Consider the following 19,573-nt stretch of genomic DNA (forward strand, 5'->3'; position numbering starts at 1 on the left):
ACACCTTGGGGAAAACGTGGAAAACATAAGCTGACTCCTAGCTCCTTCACAGCCATATAAGGAGTCATTGGAATGAGGCGGTTTCAAAAAATGTGGCACTTCCTGATTGGATTTTTATCTGGGTTTCGCCTGTAACATCAGTTCTGTGGCACTCACAGACAATATCTTTGCATTTTTGGAAACGTCAGAGTGTTTTCTTTCCAAAGCTGTCCATTACGTGAAATCAATTTAAATATGACAGGTTGTAATGCTACAAAATAGGGAAAACGCCAGGGGGATGAATACTTTTGAAGGCACTATATATATATATATATATATATATATATACAGTGCCTTGCGAAAGTATTCGGCCCCCTTGAACTTTGCGACCTTTTGCCACATTTCAGGCTTCAAACATAAAGATATAACTGTATTTGTTGTGAAGAATTAACAACAAGTGGGACACAATCATGAAATGGAATGACATTTATTGGATATTTCAAACTTTGTTAACAAATCAAAAACTGAAAAATTGGGCGTGCAAAATTATTCAGCCCCTTTACTTTCAGTGCAGCAAACTCTCTCCAGAAGTTCAGTGAGGATCTCTGAATGATCCAATGTTGACCTAAATGACTAATGATGATAAATACAATCCACCTGTGTGCAATCAAGTCTCCGTATAAATGCACCTGCACTGTGATAGTCTCAGAGGTCCGTTAAAAGCGCAGAGAGCATCATGAAGAACAAGGAACACACCAGGCAGGTCCGAGATACTGTTGTGAAGAAGTTTAAAGCCGGATTTGGATACAAAAAGATTTCCCAAGCTTTAAACATCCCAAGGAGCACTGTGCAAGCGATAATATTGAAATGGAAGGAGTATCAGACCACTGCAAATCTACCAAGACCTGGCCGTCCCTCTAAACTTTCAGCTCATACAAGGAGAAGACTGATCAGAGATGCAGCCAAGAGGCCCATGATCACTCTGGATGAACTGCAGAGATCTACAGCTGAGGTGGGAGACTCTGTCCATAGGACAACAATCAGTCGTATATTGCACAAATCTGGCCTTTATGGAAGAGTGGCAAAAAGAAAGCCATTTCTTAAAGATATCCATAAAAAGTGTTGTTTAAAGTTTGCCACAAGCCAGCTGGGAGACACACCAAACATGTGGAAGAAGGTGCTCTGGTCAGATGAAACCAAAATTGAACTTTTTGGCAACAATGCAAGACGTTATGTTTGGCGTAAAAGCAACACAGCTGAACACACCATCCCCACTGTCAAACATGGTGGTGGCAGCATTATGGTTTGGGCCTGCTTTTCTTCAGCAGGGACAGGGAAGATGGTTAAAATTGATGGGAAGATGGATGGAGCCAAATACAGGACCATTCTGGAAGAAAACCTGATGGAGTCTGCAAAAGACCTGAGACTGGGACGGAGATTTGTCTTCCAACAATACAATGATCCAAAACATAAAGCAAAATCTACAATGGAATGGTTCAAAAATAAACATATCCAGGTGTTAGAATGGCCAAGTCAAAGTCCAGACCTGAATCCAATCGAGAATCTGTGGAAAGAACTGAAAACTGCTGTTCACAAATGCTCTCCATCCAACCTCACTGAGCTCGAACTGTTTTGCAAGGAGGAATGGGAAAAAATGTCAGTCTCTCGATGTGCAAAACTGATAGAGACATACCCCAAGCGACTTACAGCTGTAATCGCAGCAAAAGGTGGCGCTTCAAAGTATTAACTTAAGGGGCTGAATAATTTTGCACGCCCAATTTTTCAGTTTTTGATTTGTTAAAAAAGTTTGAAATATCCAATAAATGTCGTTCCACTTCATGATTGTGTCCCACTTGTTGTTGATTCTTCACAAAAAAATACAGTTTTATATCTTTATGTTTGAAGCCTGAAATGTGGCAAAAGGTCGCAAAGTTCAAGGGGGCCGAATACTTTCGCAAGGCACTGTATATATACATATATATTGTATGTCTTGTATCAAAACTGTTAAGTATTTAAATGTATCTTATGATAATCTGTCAATTCCCACATTTTGTATACGTGCCAAGTGAGTGTTGAGGATTAGTCCTGTCGTGCTTTGGGATTTCTCCAAGGCGAAGTCTGAGTGTACCTGTCCTTTGCCAAACAGAATTAACTCACGGCCAGATTAGGCAAGCAATATCCTGGTTGAACTCTAAGCATCCTGGGAGCCAAAGTACCCCCAGCCAAACAGAGAGATCTCAATGCGAGAGAGAGATCGGAGAGAGAAAATCCTGCTAATAAACCAAAGCTGGATATTTCACTGGATCCTGTCCAATGCTCACATTTATAATTTGTTTTTGGCTTATCTGCATTTCATGCACAGGCTCATCTAAATATCACCAGAGAACAACCATCCCCATCATATTCTCCTGTGATGTGAGAAGTGCCAGTTTCCTCACAGAAAAAATAATTAAATAAACAACTGGCTTAAAAAAACATTTCCTCACTGCTGTTCTGAGCAGTGTTCTGCAGTTTCTATTGAAATAAGCCACTTCTTTTTCCCTTTTACATATCACAGTAATTACCCCAATATTAGAAAAGGAGCCTGATGAATGAGATGGCAATGTGATCTCACGTGTCAGTGATGACCAATCATGCCCTGCTCCTCCCAGTAGGCCTTGCATAGTAGTAGGCTGCTGAAAGGTCACAGGCAGGTCCCTCTTGAATTAAAGCCATTTTCCTCCTCTCCTGTCCCCAGGGATAATCCGGACTGCTCTGCCCAACATGGACAGGGAAGCTCGGCAGGAATATGACGTCGTCATCCAAGCAAAGGACATGGGGGGACACATGGGGGGATTGTCAGGGACAACAGAAGTTAAAATCACCTTGACGGACGTCAACGACAACCCACCCAAGTTCCCTCAGAGTAAGTGAAGAGTCATGTCTTTCACTTTTTCTATGTTTTTTCAAATTAATTTTCTGTTTTCTAAAGCTAACTTAGTCCCTGAGATGGTCTTTCTTCCCGTTGTCACTGTCCCTCTCTGCTGAGGTAAGAGCAGTATCATCCACGGGGGACAGGTCTGCTTTAAGCCAGTCTAGCGCTCTCTGAGCTCCTCAAGCCTCAACACTTCAAAATATGGATGGCTGATGGCCCCAGAGGCCATGCAACACGCAGTTTGTATAGGGTATAGATGTTAAAGGGGGGATATTAAAACTCAATTATTAAACAGTTTCATTGCGCTCATAGGAGCTGTGATGACAGCAAGTATCTTAAGCGCGATAAAGAGTTGTGAAATATTAACAGTGTTAATGTCAGTATTTCTGTTCGACGGAGAGGGGGAATGGAGGGGAATTCTTGTAGCTGTAAACCGCGAGCTAAACACAGATTTACGTCTCATATAGTAGAAATGGTCCACATCAATTTCCCCCTACTTCTTGAGAGCAGAGCCTAAAGATTTGTCCCAGAGAGCTCCCAATCTTTCCCCTACTATCAGCACTGAGGCTCGGATGTATCCCTGCTAACAGCGGCTCTTGGATGGAAAATTAGCTACATATTTGGGGTAAACTAGTCCTGGGTGGGGTGAGAAACTTCTAACTAACTTGCAATAATGTCAACTCTTTCCCAGATGATGAAAACTGGAACATTGTTCAATAAGTAATGACCTACTTTTTGAGATGACATTCACATCAGTATTGTCACGTTTCAACCTCTGATATTATGTTAATATTTATTTCCAGCTCTCATGGTCAGAGACAGTTTTAGACTGGGTGGATTCAGTAACTTTCTCATGAAAAGATCCCTTATGTTTTTTTATGTAGTCTGATTGAAGTAGCAGCCCTTTATATGATTAGGCCTTTTTTTTAAAGGCTCCTTCCCATGTCGGCGTTATTTTTAAATGCAGCTGAAGTGTTTGGCTCTGAACATTTCAATAGGAGGAGCAGACAGGGCGGAGAGGGCACATGGCCCTACTGCTCTGCCTCGGCCATGGGCAGGTGTATGCACCCCTGTAGACACACACACTCACACACATGCAAATACAAACACAAAACACTGTCTGCTCATGGGCTGTGGCCCTCAGGTGCTGGCCAGCTGAATCTCCACGGGTATCTCTTGTGTTCCATTTATATCTCTCTCTCTCTCGCTCTAATCTCTTTAATTAGGTGTAAATGCAGAACAGGTAAAGATACAATGTCTTTCAAAGATGGACCACACCATTAATTCATTTCAACAGTAAAATGCTGTAGAATGAACAGTAAAATACCATAAATGTGTTTTTTACAGCATTAAAAGCAAATGGAAACACTAGGCTTTAGAACACCAGCTAACAGTAACTGTAAATCGCCATATTGGTATTGTTGCATCATCAGTAGGAGAGTTTAGGAATTTGTGAATTTACTGAGACCGCGACCTCAGCGTATATTAATGAGCATAATTTGCTGGTGTCAAACCATATATGAAAACATTATACACGTTTTGAAAGCTGAGAAACAGCCCTTTCAACTGATATGACATGTGATAGCACCACATCAATCAACTGGCAATCAGTCAAGAAAAAAACACCTGTGAAAATGTGTATCTTAAATGCTTTTTTTCCCCTCAAACAACTGCCATTGAAAACAGAGACAATCTTAGAGCATATTTAGTGTTCTTTATTTTGTAAGGATTGATAATCTGAAATCGGAATAATACCTTTTACAGTGAATGAGTTACAGCCTTTTTAGTGAACAGTGGTATTTTTCTAGAATTCTATGGAATGTTCCATGACCAGACACTTTCTTATCTGGATAGTATTTTAAACACATACAGTGAGCTCCAAAGGAATGGGGACAGTGAAAATGCTTTTGTTGTTTTGACTCTGTACTCCAGCACTTTGTATTTTGACTGGTCCACTGTGACAAAGCTCTTAAAAGAAAAGGCTTATACCAAACAAATGTCAATCATAATGAGTGTTATGAACAAAACATTTCCCCCAGTCTCAATACTTTTGGAGCTCACTGTATACGCACCAAAATATATTACAAAGGGCATTTAGTCTTACATTTGATAAGGAAAGACATACACAAGTGATATAGTATTAATAAAAATAAAAAAACGTTATTGAAGGAATACGGTTAGGGGAATACATTGTCTCAATCAAACCTGAAAACAAAGTGCAAGTTACATCATGCTATCAAAACCATAACAGTAGTTGAAATTTTACAACTTCAACTTCTTCTAACATACATTACACAAGCCTATAGCCGAATACAGGAAGAGTCAAAATTAAAGGCATGCAAGAGAAGGGAATCGACCAGTGACAATCTGAGCTAAAGTGAAGAGCTAAGTGAAGACTAGGAGCCTCTTTACTAGTACCTAGCTATGTATAGTCAGTGCATGTATCTAGCTACAGTTGAAGTCAACCACTCCACAAATATCTTGTTAACAAACTATAGTTTTGGCAAGTCGGTTAGGACATCTACTTTGTGCATGACACAAGTCATTTTGCCAACAATTGTTTACAGACAGATTATTTCACTTATAACAATTCCAGTGGGACAGAAGTTTACATACACTAAGTTGACTGTGCCTTCAAACAGCATGGAAAACTCCAGAAAGTTACACCTCCAATTGACTCAAATGATGTCAATTAGCCTATCAGAAGCTTCTAAAGCCATGACATCATTTGAGTCAATTGGAGGTGTACCTGTGGATGTATTTCAAGGCCTACCTTCAAACTCAGTGCCATTTTTTTGACATCATGGGAAAATCAAAAGAAATCAGCCAAGACGACCTCAGAAAAAAAATGTGTAGACCTCCACAAGTCTGGTTCATCCTTGGGAGCAATTTCCAAACGTCTGAAGGTACCACGTTCATATGTACAAACAATAGTACGCAAGTATAAACACCATGGGACCATGCAGCCATCATACTGCTCAGGAAGGAGATGTGTTCTGTCTCCTAGAGATTAACGTACTTTGGTGCGAAAAGTGCAAATCAATTCCAGAACAACAGCAAGGGACCTTGTGAAGATGCTGGAGGAAACAGGTACAAAATGATCTATATCCACAGTAAAACAAGTCCTATATCGACATAACCTGAAAGGCCGCTCAGCAAGGAAGAAGCCACTGCTCCAAAACCGCCATAAAAAAGCCAGCCTAGTCAGTTTGCAACTGCACATGGGGACAAAGATCGTACTTTTTGGAGAATTATCCTTGTTAACAAACTAATTCTGGTCTGATGAAAAAAAAAATAGAACTGTTTGGCCATAATGACCATCGTTATGTTTGGAGGAAAAAGGGGGGGCTTGCAAGCCGAAGAACACCATCCCAACCGTGAAGCACGAGGGTGGCAGCATCATGTTGTGGGGGTGCTTTGCTGCAGTAGGGACTGGTGCACTTCACAAAATAGATGGCATCATGAGGTAGAAAATTATGTGGATATATTGAAGCAACATCTCAAGACATCAGTTAGGAAGTTAAAGTTTGGTTGCAAATGGGTCTTCCAAATGGACAATGACACCAAGCATACTTCCAAAGTTGTGGTAAAATGGCTTATGGACAACAAAGTCAAGGTATTGGAGTGGCCATCACAAAGCCCTGACAATCCTATAAAAAAATTGTGGGCAGAACTGAAAAAGCATGTGTGAACAAGGAGGCCTACAAACCTGACTCAGTTACGCCAGCTCTGTCAGGAGGAATGGGACAAAATTCACCCATCTTATTGTGGGAGGCTTGTGGAAGGCTACCCGAAACGTTTGACCCAAGTTAAAATATTTAATTTCAACTTCTGACCCAATGGGAATGTGATGAAAGAAATAAAAGCTGAAATAAATCATTCTCTCTACTATTATTCTGACAGTTCACATTCACTTAAAATAAAGTGGTGATCCTAACTGACCTAAGACAGGGAATTTTTACTAGGAATAAATGTCAGAGAACTGAGTTTAAATGCATTTGGCTACGATGTATGTAAACTTCGACTTCACCTGTATATACAGCTGCTCCCACAGTGACAAAGATAAGGCAGGGGCTTATTTAAAACAAGATTACATGAATGTAGTGCAACGTTGGGTGAATGGTATTCTGTACCTCGGAGTAAGTCAAACCAGGCATCGGGCGTGTGACTACAAGTGTGAATGATACTTTCTTAGTTGTAACAGTTTCTATTGTTTCTCCCCACAGGTGTATACTCCATGTCAGTTTCAGAGGACAAGGTTTCGGGTGAGGAGGTGGGCCGTCTGAAGGCTAAAGATCCAGACCTGGGCGAGAATGGACTTGTGTCATATCGTTTCATCGAGGGCGATGGGATGACTGTGTTTGAGATTACCACCGACACTGACACCCGCGAGGGTGTCATCAAACTGAGAAAGGTGAAAATGGAGTGAAGGCGATTTACTATTCCACAAACATTGTGGAGGAATGAAGGGAATGTTGTGAGACAGTGTATAGGGTCGTCTGCATTGAATCGCCTTTTTTGCTACTGCCCTTTCACTAACGTTCTGAGGACTAAAATGCTAGCCTCAATTCTTGACATTTCTTGACACACCTGTGTGTGTCTGTGCGTGTTTGAATGTGTAAAGCTGGCTATATGCAATTTGTGTGTGGTAGAGAGAGAAAGAGGGGGAGAAAGAGAGTGTGAGACTGAAGCACACACTGAGCAGTGGCGAGAGAGAGAGAGAGAGAGAGAGAGAGAGAGTGATTTTTCACCGTTCCACTCTGTGATTGCAATGACACCGCTTCAGTTTCTTATTACGAGCATTGACTTTCATGGCTGGTTCTCTGGGAGAGGAATCTCATCTAGGCAGTCCGACTGTGGGTCGGCTGCTAGCGTGGAGCTGCAGCTCTGCTGTGCTCAGGGGCTGGGATTATGCCGACATTTACCGACCTGGAGAGGTCAGCCTTGCACTGCACTGCACCGTGCCTGGGCTGCCTCTAGGTACTCACTGGCACCACTGCGCCTGGAGCTGCCTGCCATGGTTAGGCTTAGCCGGCCCTCCAGAGGGGAGAGGGAGAGAGAGGCGCTGCTTCCCTCCCTAGTCCCTACGCAGCAGCAGCAGCAGCCTAGACGGAGCATTGCCACCTGGTGGTGCTTCATTATGTAAAATCCCTCAACTGTCTTTCACAGTACAGGCTCCCTCACACTCAGATCAGCAGCAATCTCACTCACGGTCCTCTCTACTCCTCTCCAAAAATAACACAACTCCGAGAGGAAGGCCTTTGCCTTCTCAAGGGTTTACGCAAGCTGGGTCATTTTGGCAGTTCTGCGGAGTGTGAGTACCAGTGTGTGTCGTCTACGTGCTGAAAAATGGCACTGTTCTATTAATCACGGCTGCGGATTATACCAGGTAAGCCACGACAGCGGCCATTGAAATGTGGAAAACGGGCATGTAAACAACTTCCTCTATGGCCAGATGAACCCAAGTGGGATCAGACTTCGCTGCTCAGTGCATATCCCCCTCATTTCCATAACAGAGAGGTGCAACAATAAGGAGTCTTATGAACGTCGGATAATAGAAATTGTAGCTGGGGAAAGTGGAAGAATTGAATCAGGGGAAATAATGGTTTGACGCTGAGTAGAGGGGGGGGGGGGTTGTAATTCTTAACAGTGTTTGGCTATCTCGATTTCCAGGACCCAGTGTCCCCAAATGAGACCATTCTGTCTGCTGATTAGGCTGGGTGTGGTGTGTGCGGAGGTGGAGGAGGGGGGGGACAATACAGTGTGCCGACAACAATCAGTTTGATGCAGCCCTGCTCTTCTCAATAACATAATGCCTCCACAATACACCTCTTGGGAAATCATCACCTTTTGCTCTTCAAAACATGTTGAAAATTAAAGTTGAAATGACTGACGGAATTGCCAGAGTTTTAATCAAGTATTCTGTTTCAACTGCGGGCTACCAGGCGCAGGCTGAATGCTAAGAGGAAGTCTGGCATTATTGTGAATATTATCTATCGCTGATTAGTTTCAGCAGCAAATTATTAAGTGACAAAATAAAAGAACAGAGAGAGAGAGAGATAACGAGACGGGGGAGGGTTGAGAGGAGGGAGACAGAAAGAAATGGAGATGGGGGAGAAAGAGAAGAGAGAGAGAGATAAGGGGGGGGGGGGGGGGTGAGACAGAGAGCAAGGGGACCACAGCTTCAGGAGACAATGTCAGTGAGGAACATTCACCAACCTGTTAAAGGAAAGAACTGGGTCATGGCTGTTCCTACCACTGACCGCTTCATTAAAGACCTGCAAAATAAAATACTGAAGGATGAACAAAAAAACTGAGATAGGAAAACAACTTCACATCAATCACCACACAGGCAGAGAGGGAGAGATAAAGTGTGTGTTTGTTTGTGTGTGTGCATCCTGGTATGGCGCCCCCTCAACTCCGGTCGGTACTTTAAAGTCTCACTCTGTAATTTATGCGAGTGATGTGAGACAGGGTAATAAGAAAACATGCAGATGTGTGAAAGCAGTAGGAGGGTGTAGAGGGATAAGGGTTGTTCACACTAAATGGCCATTAACTATGTTTGTGCATAATTGATTTGGGAGTGTCTTTCCATTTTCTTGCAAGTAAATGAACTGGTGGTGATTTGAGGCTATGACTTAGATAAGGCATTAAACTGAAACAAGGGTCATCTTAGGTAGAAGGACTGAGCAAAGAATGTCTTGGTGTTGTCTCATGCTGACGTTGACCATAACCACTGTCTTATTTTGCAACAGCACCCTCTAGCTAGCATCTCAACTCCATACTGACATTTGATTTGACCCTCTTAGAAAAAAGGCATCCCAAATAGGTTCTTCGGCTGTCCCGGTAGGATAAACATTTTTGGTTCTAGGTAGAACCCTCTTTGGTTCCAGGCAGAACCCTTTTGCAGAAGAAAGGGTTCTACATAGAACCTAAAAGGGTTCTACCTGTAACCAAAATGGTTCTACCTGCAACCAAAAAGGGTTCTTTGAAGGGTTTTCCTATGGGGACAACTGAAGAACCCTCTAAGGTTCTAGATAGCAGTGTACAGCTACAGTAAATACTTTTTATGATGCAGTAATTGTATTATAGAAAGAATTACGTTTAGACAACCTTCTCATTTTTGTCCCAAGATATTAATGATGAAATAGTTTGAATGTGTTATTGCTAAATCCACTCTGCTCCCTCTTCCCAGCCTGTGGACTTTGAGACTAAGAGGGCATACACCCTGAGAGTAGAGGCATCCAATACACATGTGGACCCCCGCTTCATCGCCTGGGGACCCTACAAAGACACAGCCACGGTTAAGGTTATGGTAGAGGACGCAGACGAGCCGCCTGCTTTCCTGGCAACTAGCTACAGCTTCGAGGTGGAGGAGAATGCCCACGATGGGACCGTGGTGGGCCGTGTACACGCTAAAGACACAGACGTGGCCAACAACCCTGTCAGGTAGGCTACTTGGAACACTCTCTGTCACTCTCTCTGTTACTCATTTGTGTTTGTTTTTAGCGCCGCTGTCAACCCCACCCAGACCCATTGTGTTATACTACATCCTTTCTGTTTTAAATTGCCAATGTTATGTTGATATGTAGATGATTTCAGTTTCAAAGGCCTCGTCTTGTCAACATAAAATAGTGCAGGGCCCTACTCAAACAGTAAACAAAAGAAATAGCCTATATTATTTCCTACTCTGCGGGAGCAAATATTTAAATAAACATGCCGTTTCTTTGTTGTAACTATAAACATTGTTCCATTGAATACATTCATCCAAATAATGCAAACGTGCATTCCTACAGCACAATGATAATTAGGCTTTTGATTTATCTAAGGAACCAGGCCCTAATCGAATACGTGTTTACTTATCATTACTGTTCACTGCAGGTACATGATTCCACGCTACACGGACGTGGAGCAGTTCTTCAGTGTCGGCCCGGAGGATGGCATCATCAAGACCACCAGACCGCTGGACCGAGAGACACTACCCTGGCACAACATCTCTGTCAGCGCCACTGAGATTGGTACGCCACCCTCCAATATCCACCTCGGGTTTCAAATTAGAGGGTAGCTGGAAATATCAGAGACGTCATGCCTCCCAATCCAGGAACTGTTGTGTTCCCACCCGGCTCTTATGTGGTCCTAGAGTCGCCACCCCTCAAGATGTTTTTAAGAGAAGATTACCACAAAGTGCCTTTCAAAAACTGAAATGAGTAGCTAGAGACTACTGCAAAACATCCACATCCCCCCAAATCAGAAATAAACATCTTTAAGTTGCTGTTCTCTGTCTGTGTGATTCTACTCCAGATGATTATGTCTGGTTTTGAAGTATATCTGTCTCAAATATTTCCATCTCTCCTATCAGGGATAATTTGATGCATCAAAAATGTTGTCTGGAACTTTAGAGATCAAGCAGTTCTGTTATATTATGCATGACACTTGTCTGACAGCATCATTTCCAAGCATTCAACAACCTACATAATTTCTTATGCAATAAATAGGTTCATACTGTGCTGTCTTCTCATTGTGTTTGCAGTGGGAGCTGGTTTTGTTTTCTAGCCAGGCAAATCCCATGTATGTGCACTGAATCACTAACTTGTTTGTTATTCATTTTTGTCATTCTGCACAGGGGGACATCACCAAGATACAAAAGTACGTGTCAACATCAAAGTCAAAGATATGAATGACAACGCCCCTGAGTTTGCCACACAGAACGAAATCCTTGTGTGTGAAAATGCCTCCCCTGGCAAAGTAAGTCTAATCATTCACAATGTATATTGTACTTTTCACATTTAGAAAAGACAGATCTTTATACATACTAGTAACCACCATGTGCAAAAATATATTTATATTATAGTGAATATATTGAATATGTTCAGTGTTTTGGTGAACTCGGTCTGTACTAACTCCTATGTGTGTTGTTCAACTCAGCTCATAGAGACAGTCAGTGCGGTGGACAAGGATGAGATGGCCCACCGACAGTACTTCCACTTCAGCATCGCCCCAGAGGCTGTCAACAACCACAACTTCTCCCTGAAAGACAACAGAGGTGGGTGGGCTCAAACGTTCTACTTCCATCAACGAGAAGAGCGACTTCTGTTTGGTCCAGTACTCCAGTCAGTGAGATAGAACAACTCTGGGTCTTTTTCCTTCTTTACATCAAATCAGGTTTCTCTACATTTGCACTGTTTATGCATCGGAAGTGATTCAGCAGATCTTTGTAGACTGAAGTTGGATTTGAAGCTAGATCCCATAGAGCTCCCCTCTTATTAATTACCATGGGTGTCTCTCTGGCGTCCTAGCCTCTACATCGGTGAACTGCTGCGTAGGAGACTGAGCCTGCTGGATCAGTTTGCGGAGCTTGTGATTGCATTAGTTATCCCTACATCGCACTCTGTCTGATCAGCCAGGGGTGGAGAAGTGAGAGAGAGCGAGAGAGAGAGAGAGAGCACCTTTCCTTCTGCCTGCCGTGTTTGGGGGCCTGCCTGGCTGGTGACTCATCCCAGCTGTCCTTAAGCTCAAAGCCCTTTCCAGTCTGCCAGTCACAGTGATGGAGCGGCTGGTTAGGCGATCCTGGTCAGAAAGAGTACCTGTTACATTCCATTTCAACAGATGAGGCACAGTGGTATTTATCCCCAGAGGATGCCATCTCTCATCAGAGGAGAATTACTCATCATGGGAATAGCATTCATCAACCTTGTTGATAAACTCTCGGATTAAAGATAATGAGAAGCAAAAGTTAATCACAGAGTGTTGACTCCATAAAAATGCTTGATTAGACTTGCTTATATCCATAGAGATTGCTCAGGACCATGTGACAAAGCTATTGCAATAACTACGACGGAGACATTCAACAGCTGCTGCGAGTAGTTCAGTCAGCATTGCCATCTTTGAACAAGCAATTACATGACACTTCTCTTAATGACATGCATCCATCAATATTTTCATTCTATAAACTTAAGCTCTTTTTTTCATCGTCAGCCATCTCTTTAATACTCTTCCCGACCGTGCCGTGGTCACAAGCCACTTCCAAGCATATCTGCTTCTGTGATGGAGGAGAATGAATGAGGGGGAATGAATGTGTTAATTGCAGTTTAATGGGATCATTTAAAAAAATAAAATTCCCCAGATAAAGTCCTATCAAACTGTTCCAAGCTTTGATCTGCTTTCATTCATTTATTTAACTAGGCAAGTCGGTTAATTAAGAACAAATTGTTATTTACAACGACGGTCTACAACAACATCGTAGCAACGCAACATGGTAGCAGCACAAAACATGGTACAAACATTATTGTGCACAGACAACAGCACAGAGGGCAAGAAAGTAGAGACAACAATGCATCATGCAAAGCCACCACAACTGTCAGTAAGAGTGTCTTTGAATGAAGAAATTGAGATAAAACTGTCCAGTTTGAGCATTTGTTGCAGCTCGTTCCAGTCGCCAGCTGCAGCGAACTGAAAAGAGGAGCGACCCAGGGATGTGTGTGCTTTGGGAAACCTTTAACAGAATGTGAATGTCAGAAAGGGTGTTGTATGTGGAGGATGAGGGCTGCAGTAGATATCTCACATAGGGGGGAGTGAGGCCTAAGAGGGTTTTATAAATAAGCATCAACCAGTGGGTCTTGCGACGGGGATACAGAGATGACCAGTTTATAGAGGAGTATAGAGTGCAGTGATGTGTCCTACAAGGAGCATTGGTGGCAAATCTGATGGCCGAATGGTAAAGAACATCTAGCCGCTCAAGAGCACCCTTACCTGCCGATCTATAAATCATATCTCTGTAATCTAGCGTAGGTAGGATGGTCATCTGAATCAGGGTTTGTTTGGCACCTGGGTTGAAAGAGGAGCAATTACGATAGAGGAAACTAAGTCTAGATTTAACTTTAGCCTAGAGCTTTGATATTTGCTGAGAGAAGGACAGTGCACCGTCTAGCCATACTCCCAAGTACTTGTATGAGGTGACTACCTCAAGCTCTAAACCCTCAGAGGTAGTAATAACACCTGTGGGAAGAAGGGCATTCTTCTTCCCAAACCAGATTACCTTTGTTTTGGAGGTGTCCCGAACAAGGTTAAGGGTAGAGAAAGCTTGTTGGACACTAAGAAAGCTTGGGGGGGGGGGGGGGGAGTCAAAATGAGTGCTTTTCAACAGTATTTTCAAAAAACCCACAATATGTGCAGAAAAGATTACAGCCACTCTGATTTGTTGGGTTTATCTGGAGCCAAAAGCCTCCTTTCAAATGGATAGCTTTCCAATCTACATTTATCAATGGATTTTCTCTGGATTTTCAGAGTTAGCGGTGTCTGTCTGAGACAGCGAGGGCTATTTAGTTTTTTCTTGCACTCTCAAAACTGCAGATGTATGAACACTTAATAAGTATCATTTTATGAAGAAAATGTTCCTTGAAAGCGGCTTCTTATGACGTGCTTCTTTCAGCCATGTTACCTTGTATATATATTATAGTTATATATTATAGTTATTTAAGTTCTCATGGCTTTAGACTGTGTTCTACTTCCACCCTCAGGAGATACTCTACCAAGGCAATGATAACCTATGAGGTCGACCTATAATGAATAGCGCAGGATTCATAGAGCCCTTTCACCCTTCTGTTCTGTATGCACGCACAATAGTTTTTGCCATGAGAAACCTTTTCTGAAAAAGCTATAGTGGGCTGAGGACACCGCTGTGAGAGAGGGAGGGAAAATGACTAAGCCACAAGCACCTAAATGAACTCACTCCATCTCTGTTCTGAGTGCGACCTTGCACGGAGTCAGGAGAGTGCACTTGGCATGCTTCCACCCTCACCCAGCCCCAAGTAAAACCAATACAGCTACCTCCACTAGAGCTTTGATTGCACTTCTAAAAGCTAATAAATGTTCACAATATTACAATAATGTAATATCTGGAAAATCACAGCTCATTGCTTCTCCTCCCCGCAGCTATACGTCTGCCTTATGAACTCGTTGGCTAAGTAAAACTCTTCGGTTATAACTATGATTGTGTTAAGCAGTTTGTACAGTCTGTACCTGGAATACAGTGGCTTGCAAAAGTATTCACACCCCTTGGCATTTTTCCTATTCTGTTGCCTTACAACCTGGAATTAAAATTAATATTTTTTGGGGGGGGTTTGTATCATTTGATTTACACAACATGTCTACTACTTTGAAGATGCAAAATATGTTTTATTGTGAAACAAACAACAAATTAGAAAACTTGAGCGTGCATAATTATTAACCCCCTCAAAGTCAATACTTTGTAGAGCCACCTTTTGTAACAATTACAGCTGCAAGTCTCTTGGGGTATGTCTCTATAAGATGTCGTCGTCCCCCCCTCAGGGGAGCCAATTTTGAAGGACCCTCTTTACTCTGTACTTATTCTACTTCTGCTCCCCTCTTGTTCACCACAGACAGCACAGCCAGCATATATGTGACCCGGAGGGGCTTCAGCCGGATGACCCAGGATGTCTACTTCCTTCCCATTGAGATCAACGACAACGGCATCCCTCCCATGAGCAGCACCAACACGCTGACCATTCGAGTGTGCAGCTGTGACAGTAAGGACACCATCCTGTCCTGCAACGTGGAGCCTTACATCCTGCCTGCAGGCCTCAGCACCGGAGCTCTCATCGCCATACTCGCCTGTATCGTCATTCTCCTGGGTGAGCATCAGCGCCAAAGAAAACATCAACATGCATTCAATCTGTTGTTGATCTAATATTTAACTCATGTTTGATATTTTATACCATCTTGAGTGGTGCTTATCCTTAATGTTTTCAGAATACTGTTAAGTATTTATGGGCAGATGCTTGACAGAATATTAATAGTGTGCGTTTTGATTATGTACACAGGCTCAATTGATTATTTAACTTGCAATTAACACTGTTTAAAAATGTTGACAGATTCATACCACCTGTAATTCAACATACTGTATATTTTTGCACTTCTAATCCAAATTATGTGCAGCTCTGATTTATTTTCCACATCTATCAAAGCGTGGCTAATTAGGGAATTTGATATGCTAAAGGTATTTAAGAGCTGTAAGAGCTAGAGGTTCTGCATGATTGGCTGATTTGATATGTTTCTCATGGCAGCGATCGTGGTGCTGTTTGTGGCACTGCGTCGTCAGAAGAAGGAGCCACTCATCGTCTTCGAGGAGGAAGACATCCGTGAGAACATCATCACCTATGATGATGAAGGCGGTGGAGAGGAGGACACAGAGGCCTTCGACATTGCTACACTACAGAACCCTGACGGTGCCAACGGCTTCCTACCCCGTAAGGACATCAAGCCTGAGCTCCAGTACCCGATGAGGCCTGGCGGGCACCCCGTGGCCAACACTGTGGACGTGGATGATTTCATCAAGACCCGCATTAACGACGCGGACAGCGACCCCACGGCCCCTCCCTATGACTCCATCCAGATCTATGGCTATGAGGGCCGGGGCTCCATCGCTGGATCCCTCAGCTCCCTGGAATCGGTGACCACAGATTCAGACCTAGACTACGACTACCTCCAAAGCTGGGGCCCGCGCTTCAAGAAGCTGGCCGACCTTTACGGCACCAAAGACTCCGCCGATGACAACTCTTAACGTTCACCCATTTCCCCGACCATCTCCTTGCGCCCTTTCTCCAACCCTCCACTGACTGTGTGGTGCTTGAAGTTTACTATAAGTATACCACAAGCATTTTTATTTATAGTAAACTTTGTTATTTGTACGTGTAAAGTATACTTGCAGTATACTAGATACCTGTTGGGGATGTTTGGTAAGGAAGGACAGATGGTATTGAGGAGTTGGAGACAAGAGCGAGAGAGAAAGAAAGATAAAAAACTGAAAAACTAAACAAAAATAAAAAAATCACCTCTGTGGGATGTACTGGTGTGTATGAAAAATGAAGACATGCTTAATGTTTGTGGTGAGCGATCAAATAACACTTGGTATTTCACTTTTTTAGTCATTTTGTAGGTTACTACGGTTTGGGGTTGGAATGTGGGTCACAGAGAGACATGTAATTGTTGATACTGTGAATGAGCTCACAAAGGAGAAGAGAAAATTGTTGCCTTATATCAATGAAAAACCTATGAGAAAACAGTAACAGCAAACTGAGACTGATCGCTCCTGTAGCACCTCCCTCTTCCTGAGGAAGATGGATTCAACAAAAACAGAGACAGAGTTTTTTCACAAATCCAGAGAAAGATCCCCCCCCTTTCAGCCCAATCTCACCAATGATCAATCACAAGGAAAGACCTGTGAGCTCAAAAATCGCCTTAAGTAATGGACTTTCTTGCATCACAGTGCATTTTTTGCAACTTGAAAAGTATATCCTAAAGCAAGCTGAAGTCCATATAACGTATGTACAGTACAATGTGCAAATATGTCTCTTGAGGATCAAACTTGCGCCTATTGGTTCTTGTAAATCTTTTTTTATTTTTTAATTATGTTATGATTACTATGATTTTTTTTATTTTTTTCTCTTCATTTTTTATTTTATTTGTTTTTGCGTATGTTTTTCTCCCTCGTTGAGAAAATAGCAATCTGTCCTGTCGTAGTGAATAATGCCTAATTTCTATGTCGAATTTATGGTACCTATTTGTAAAATGTTCTTATTTTAGTACACATGCAGATATCAGTATTTCAACATGTAAGAAAATGTTACAGCATCACCCTTATATTTTATGAACATTGTACTGTTGCTTTATTATGTGCTTCTATCTAAGAAGCGAAAAACTTTGAAATAAATGCTTTTTATAAAATGATTGACGTAAATAAATCTGTAAGAGCAAAAGAGCAATCTGTTCTTTCCCTAGAGGTGATCTATGTTATGATATTGAACAGTGTCTACTCGATGATGCTGGGAGGACTTAGAGCAATAAAGGAGGTCAATATACAGTAGCAAACTGTGACACAGAACAACCAGTGACACCATGAACATGCACACACATTCACACACACTACACACACTGCCCACACACACACTGCACATCATTTACAGAGCTTTTCACTGGTATGGACCCAGCAGTCAGTGTTCACATTGACCATTTCCTGAGATGAACGTATCTCTCCCAGGGTTGCTCCTAGAGCGAACTTATTCAACCTCTCCAAGGGATGCTTCCCAGCTAAAGGTCAATGTGCACTTTAACACTAAAAAAAAGCCAGACCTGGATGGACCCCACTTTGAGACATTTTGACAGCAACATTCTAACAGTCTAATAAGTACATTTCATATACAGTGCCTTCAGAAAGTATTCACACTTTGACTTTTTCCACATTTTGTTGTGCTACAGTCTAAATTTAAACCGTATTATATTTAGATTACTTGTCACTGGCCTACACACAATACCCCATAATGTCAAAGTGGAATTATGTTTTTTGAAATGTTTACAAATTGATTAAAAATGAAAAAGCTGAAATGTCTTGAGTCAATAAGTATTCATGTCTTGAGTCAATAAGTATTCAACCCCTTTGTTATGGCAAGCCTAAATAAGTTTAGGGTTTAAAAAAATGTTTTTAATCACATAATGAGTGATGGACTCACTCTGTGTGCAATAGTGTTTAACATGTTTTTTTTTTAATGACTACACTCATATCTGTACCTCACACATGCAAGTACATGTAAGGTCCCTCAGTTGAGCAGTGAATTTCAAACACAGGTCCAACCACAAAGACCAAGGAGGTTTTCCAATGCCTCGCAAAGAAGGGTGTCTATCGGTAGAAAAAAGCAGACACTGAATATCCTTTTGAGCATGGTGAAGTTATTCATTACACTTTGGGTGGTGTATCAATACACCAGGTCACTAAAAGGTTTAATGGTAGCGATAGGTCAAGACTAAGGTTGGATCAACAACATTGTAGTTACTCCACAATAATAATCTAATTGACAGAGTGAAAAGAAGGAAGCCTATACAGAATAAAAATATTCCAAAACAGGCATCCTGTTTACAAGGCACGAAAATAAAACTGCAAAAAATGTGGCAAAGAAATGAACTTCATGTCCTGAATACAACGTGTTATGTTTGGGGCAAATCCAACTCAACACATCACTGAGTACCACTCTTCATATTTTCAAGCATGGGTGTGGCTGCATCATGTTATGGGTATGCTTGTCAACGGCAAGGATTAGTTTTTTATGATAAAAATAAATGGAAAAGGCGGCCTCCCGGGTGGCGCAGTGGTTAAGGGCGCTGTACTGCAGCCAGCTGTGCCATCAGAGTCCCTGGGTTCGCGCCCAGGCTCTGTCGTAACCGGCCGCGACCGGGAGGTCCGTGGGGCGACGCACAATTGGCCTAGCGTCGTCCGGGTTAGGGAGGGATTGGTCGGTAGGGATCTCCTTGTCTCATCGCGCACCAGCGACTCCTGTGGCGGGCCGGGCGCAGTGCGCGCTAGCCAAGGTTGCCAGGGGCACGGTGTAGCCTCCGACACATTGGTGCGGCTGGATGCGCGCTGTGTTAAGAAGCAGTACGGCTGGTTGGGTTGTGTATCGGAGGACATTCAGCCTTCGTCTCTCCCGAGCCCGTACGGGAGTTGTAGCAATGAGACAAGATAGTAGCTACTACAACAATTGGATACCACGAAATTGGGAAATATATATATATATATATATATATAATAATAAAAAATGGAAAAGAGCTAAGCAAAGGCAAAATCCCAGAGGAAAACCTGGTTCTGTCTGCTTTCCAACAGAAACTGGGAGA

General features: G+C 42.5%; 1 protein-coding gene across 1 annotated transcript in view; it reads left to right on the forward strand.

The window, feature by feature from the left end:
• Positions 1-17,667, forward strand: part of cdh11 (cadherin 11, type 2, OB-cadherin (osteoblast)) — an 84,162-nt gene extending 66,495 nt beyond the window's left edge. The window contains exons 5-12 of the mRNA XM_021585910.3: positions 2,717-2,884; positions 7,120-7,307; positions 10,089-10,342; positions 10,775-10,911; positions 11,517-11,638; positions 11,819-11,936; positions 15,292-15,543; positions 15,976-17,667. Coding sequence (XP_021441585.1) covers positions 2,717-2,884; positions 7,120-7,307; positions 10,089-10,342; positions 10,775-10,911; positions 11,517-11,638; positions 11,819-11,936; positions 15,292-15,543; positions 15,976-16,472 — 1,736 coding nt within the window. The 3' untranslated portion in view covers positions 16,473-17,667. The remainder of the gene's footprint in view (positions 1-2,716; positions 2,885-7,119; positions 7,308-10,088; positions 10,343-10,774; positions 10,912-11,516; positions 11,639-11,818; positions 11,937-15,291; positions 15,544-15,975) is intronic.
• Positions 17,668-19,573: the final 1,906 nt, after the last annotated feature.

This window comes from Oncorhynchus mykiss, chromosome 26 (assembly GCF_057628025.1).
Source record: "Oncorhynchus mykiss isolate SJ-2025 chromosome 26, ASM5762802v1, whole genome shotgun sequence".
In the NCBI taxonomy this organism is placed as follows: domain Eukaryota; kingdom Metazoa; phylum Chordata; class Actinopteri; order Salmoniformes; family Salmonidae; genus Oncorhynchus; species Oncorhynchus mykiss.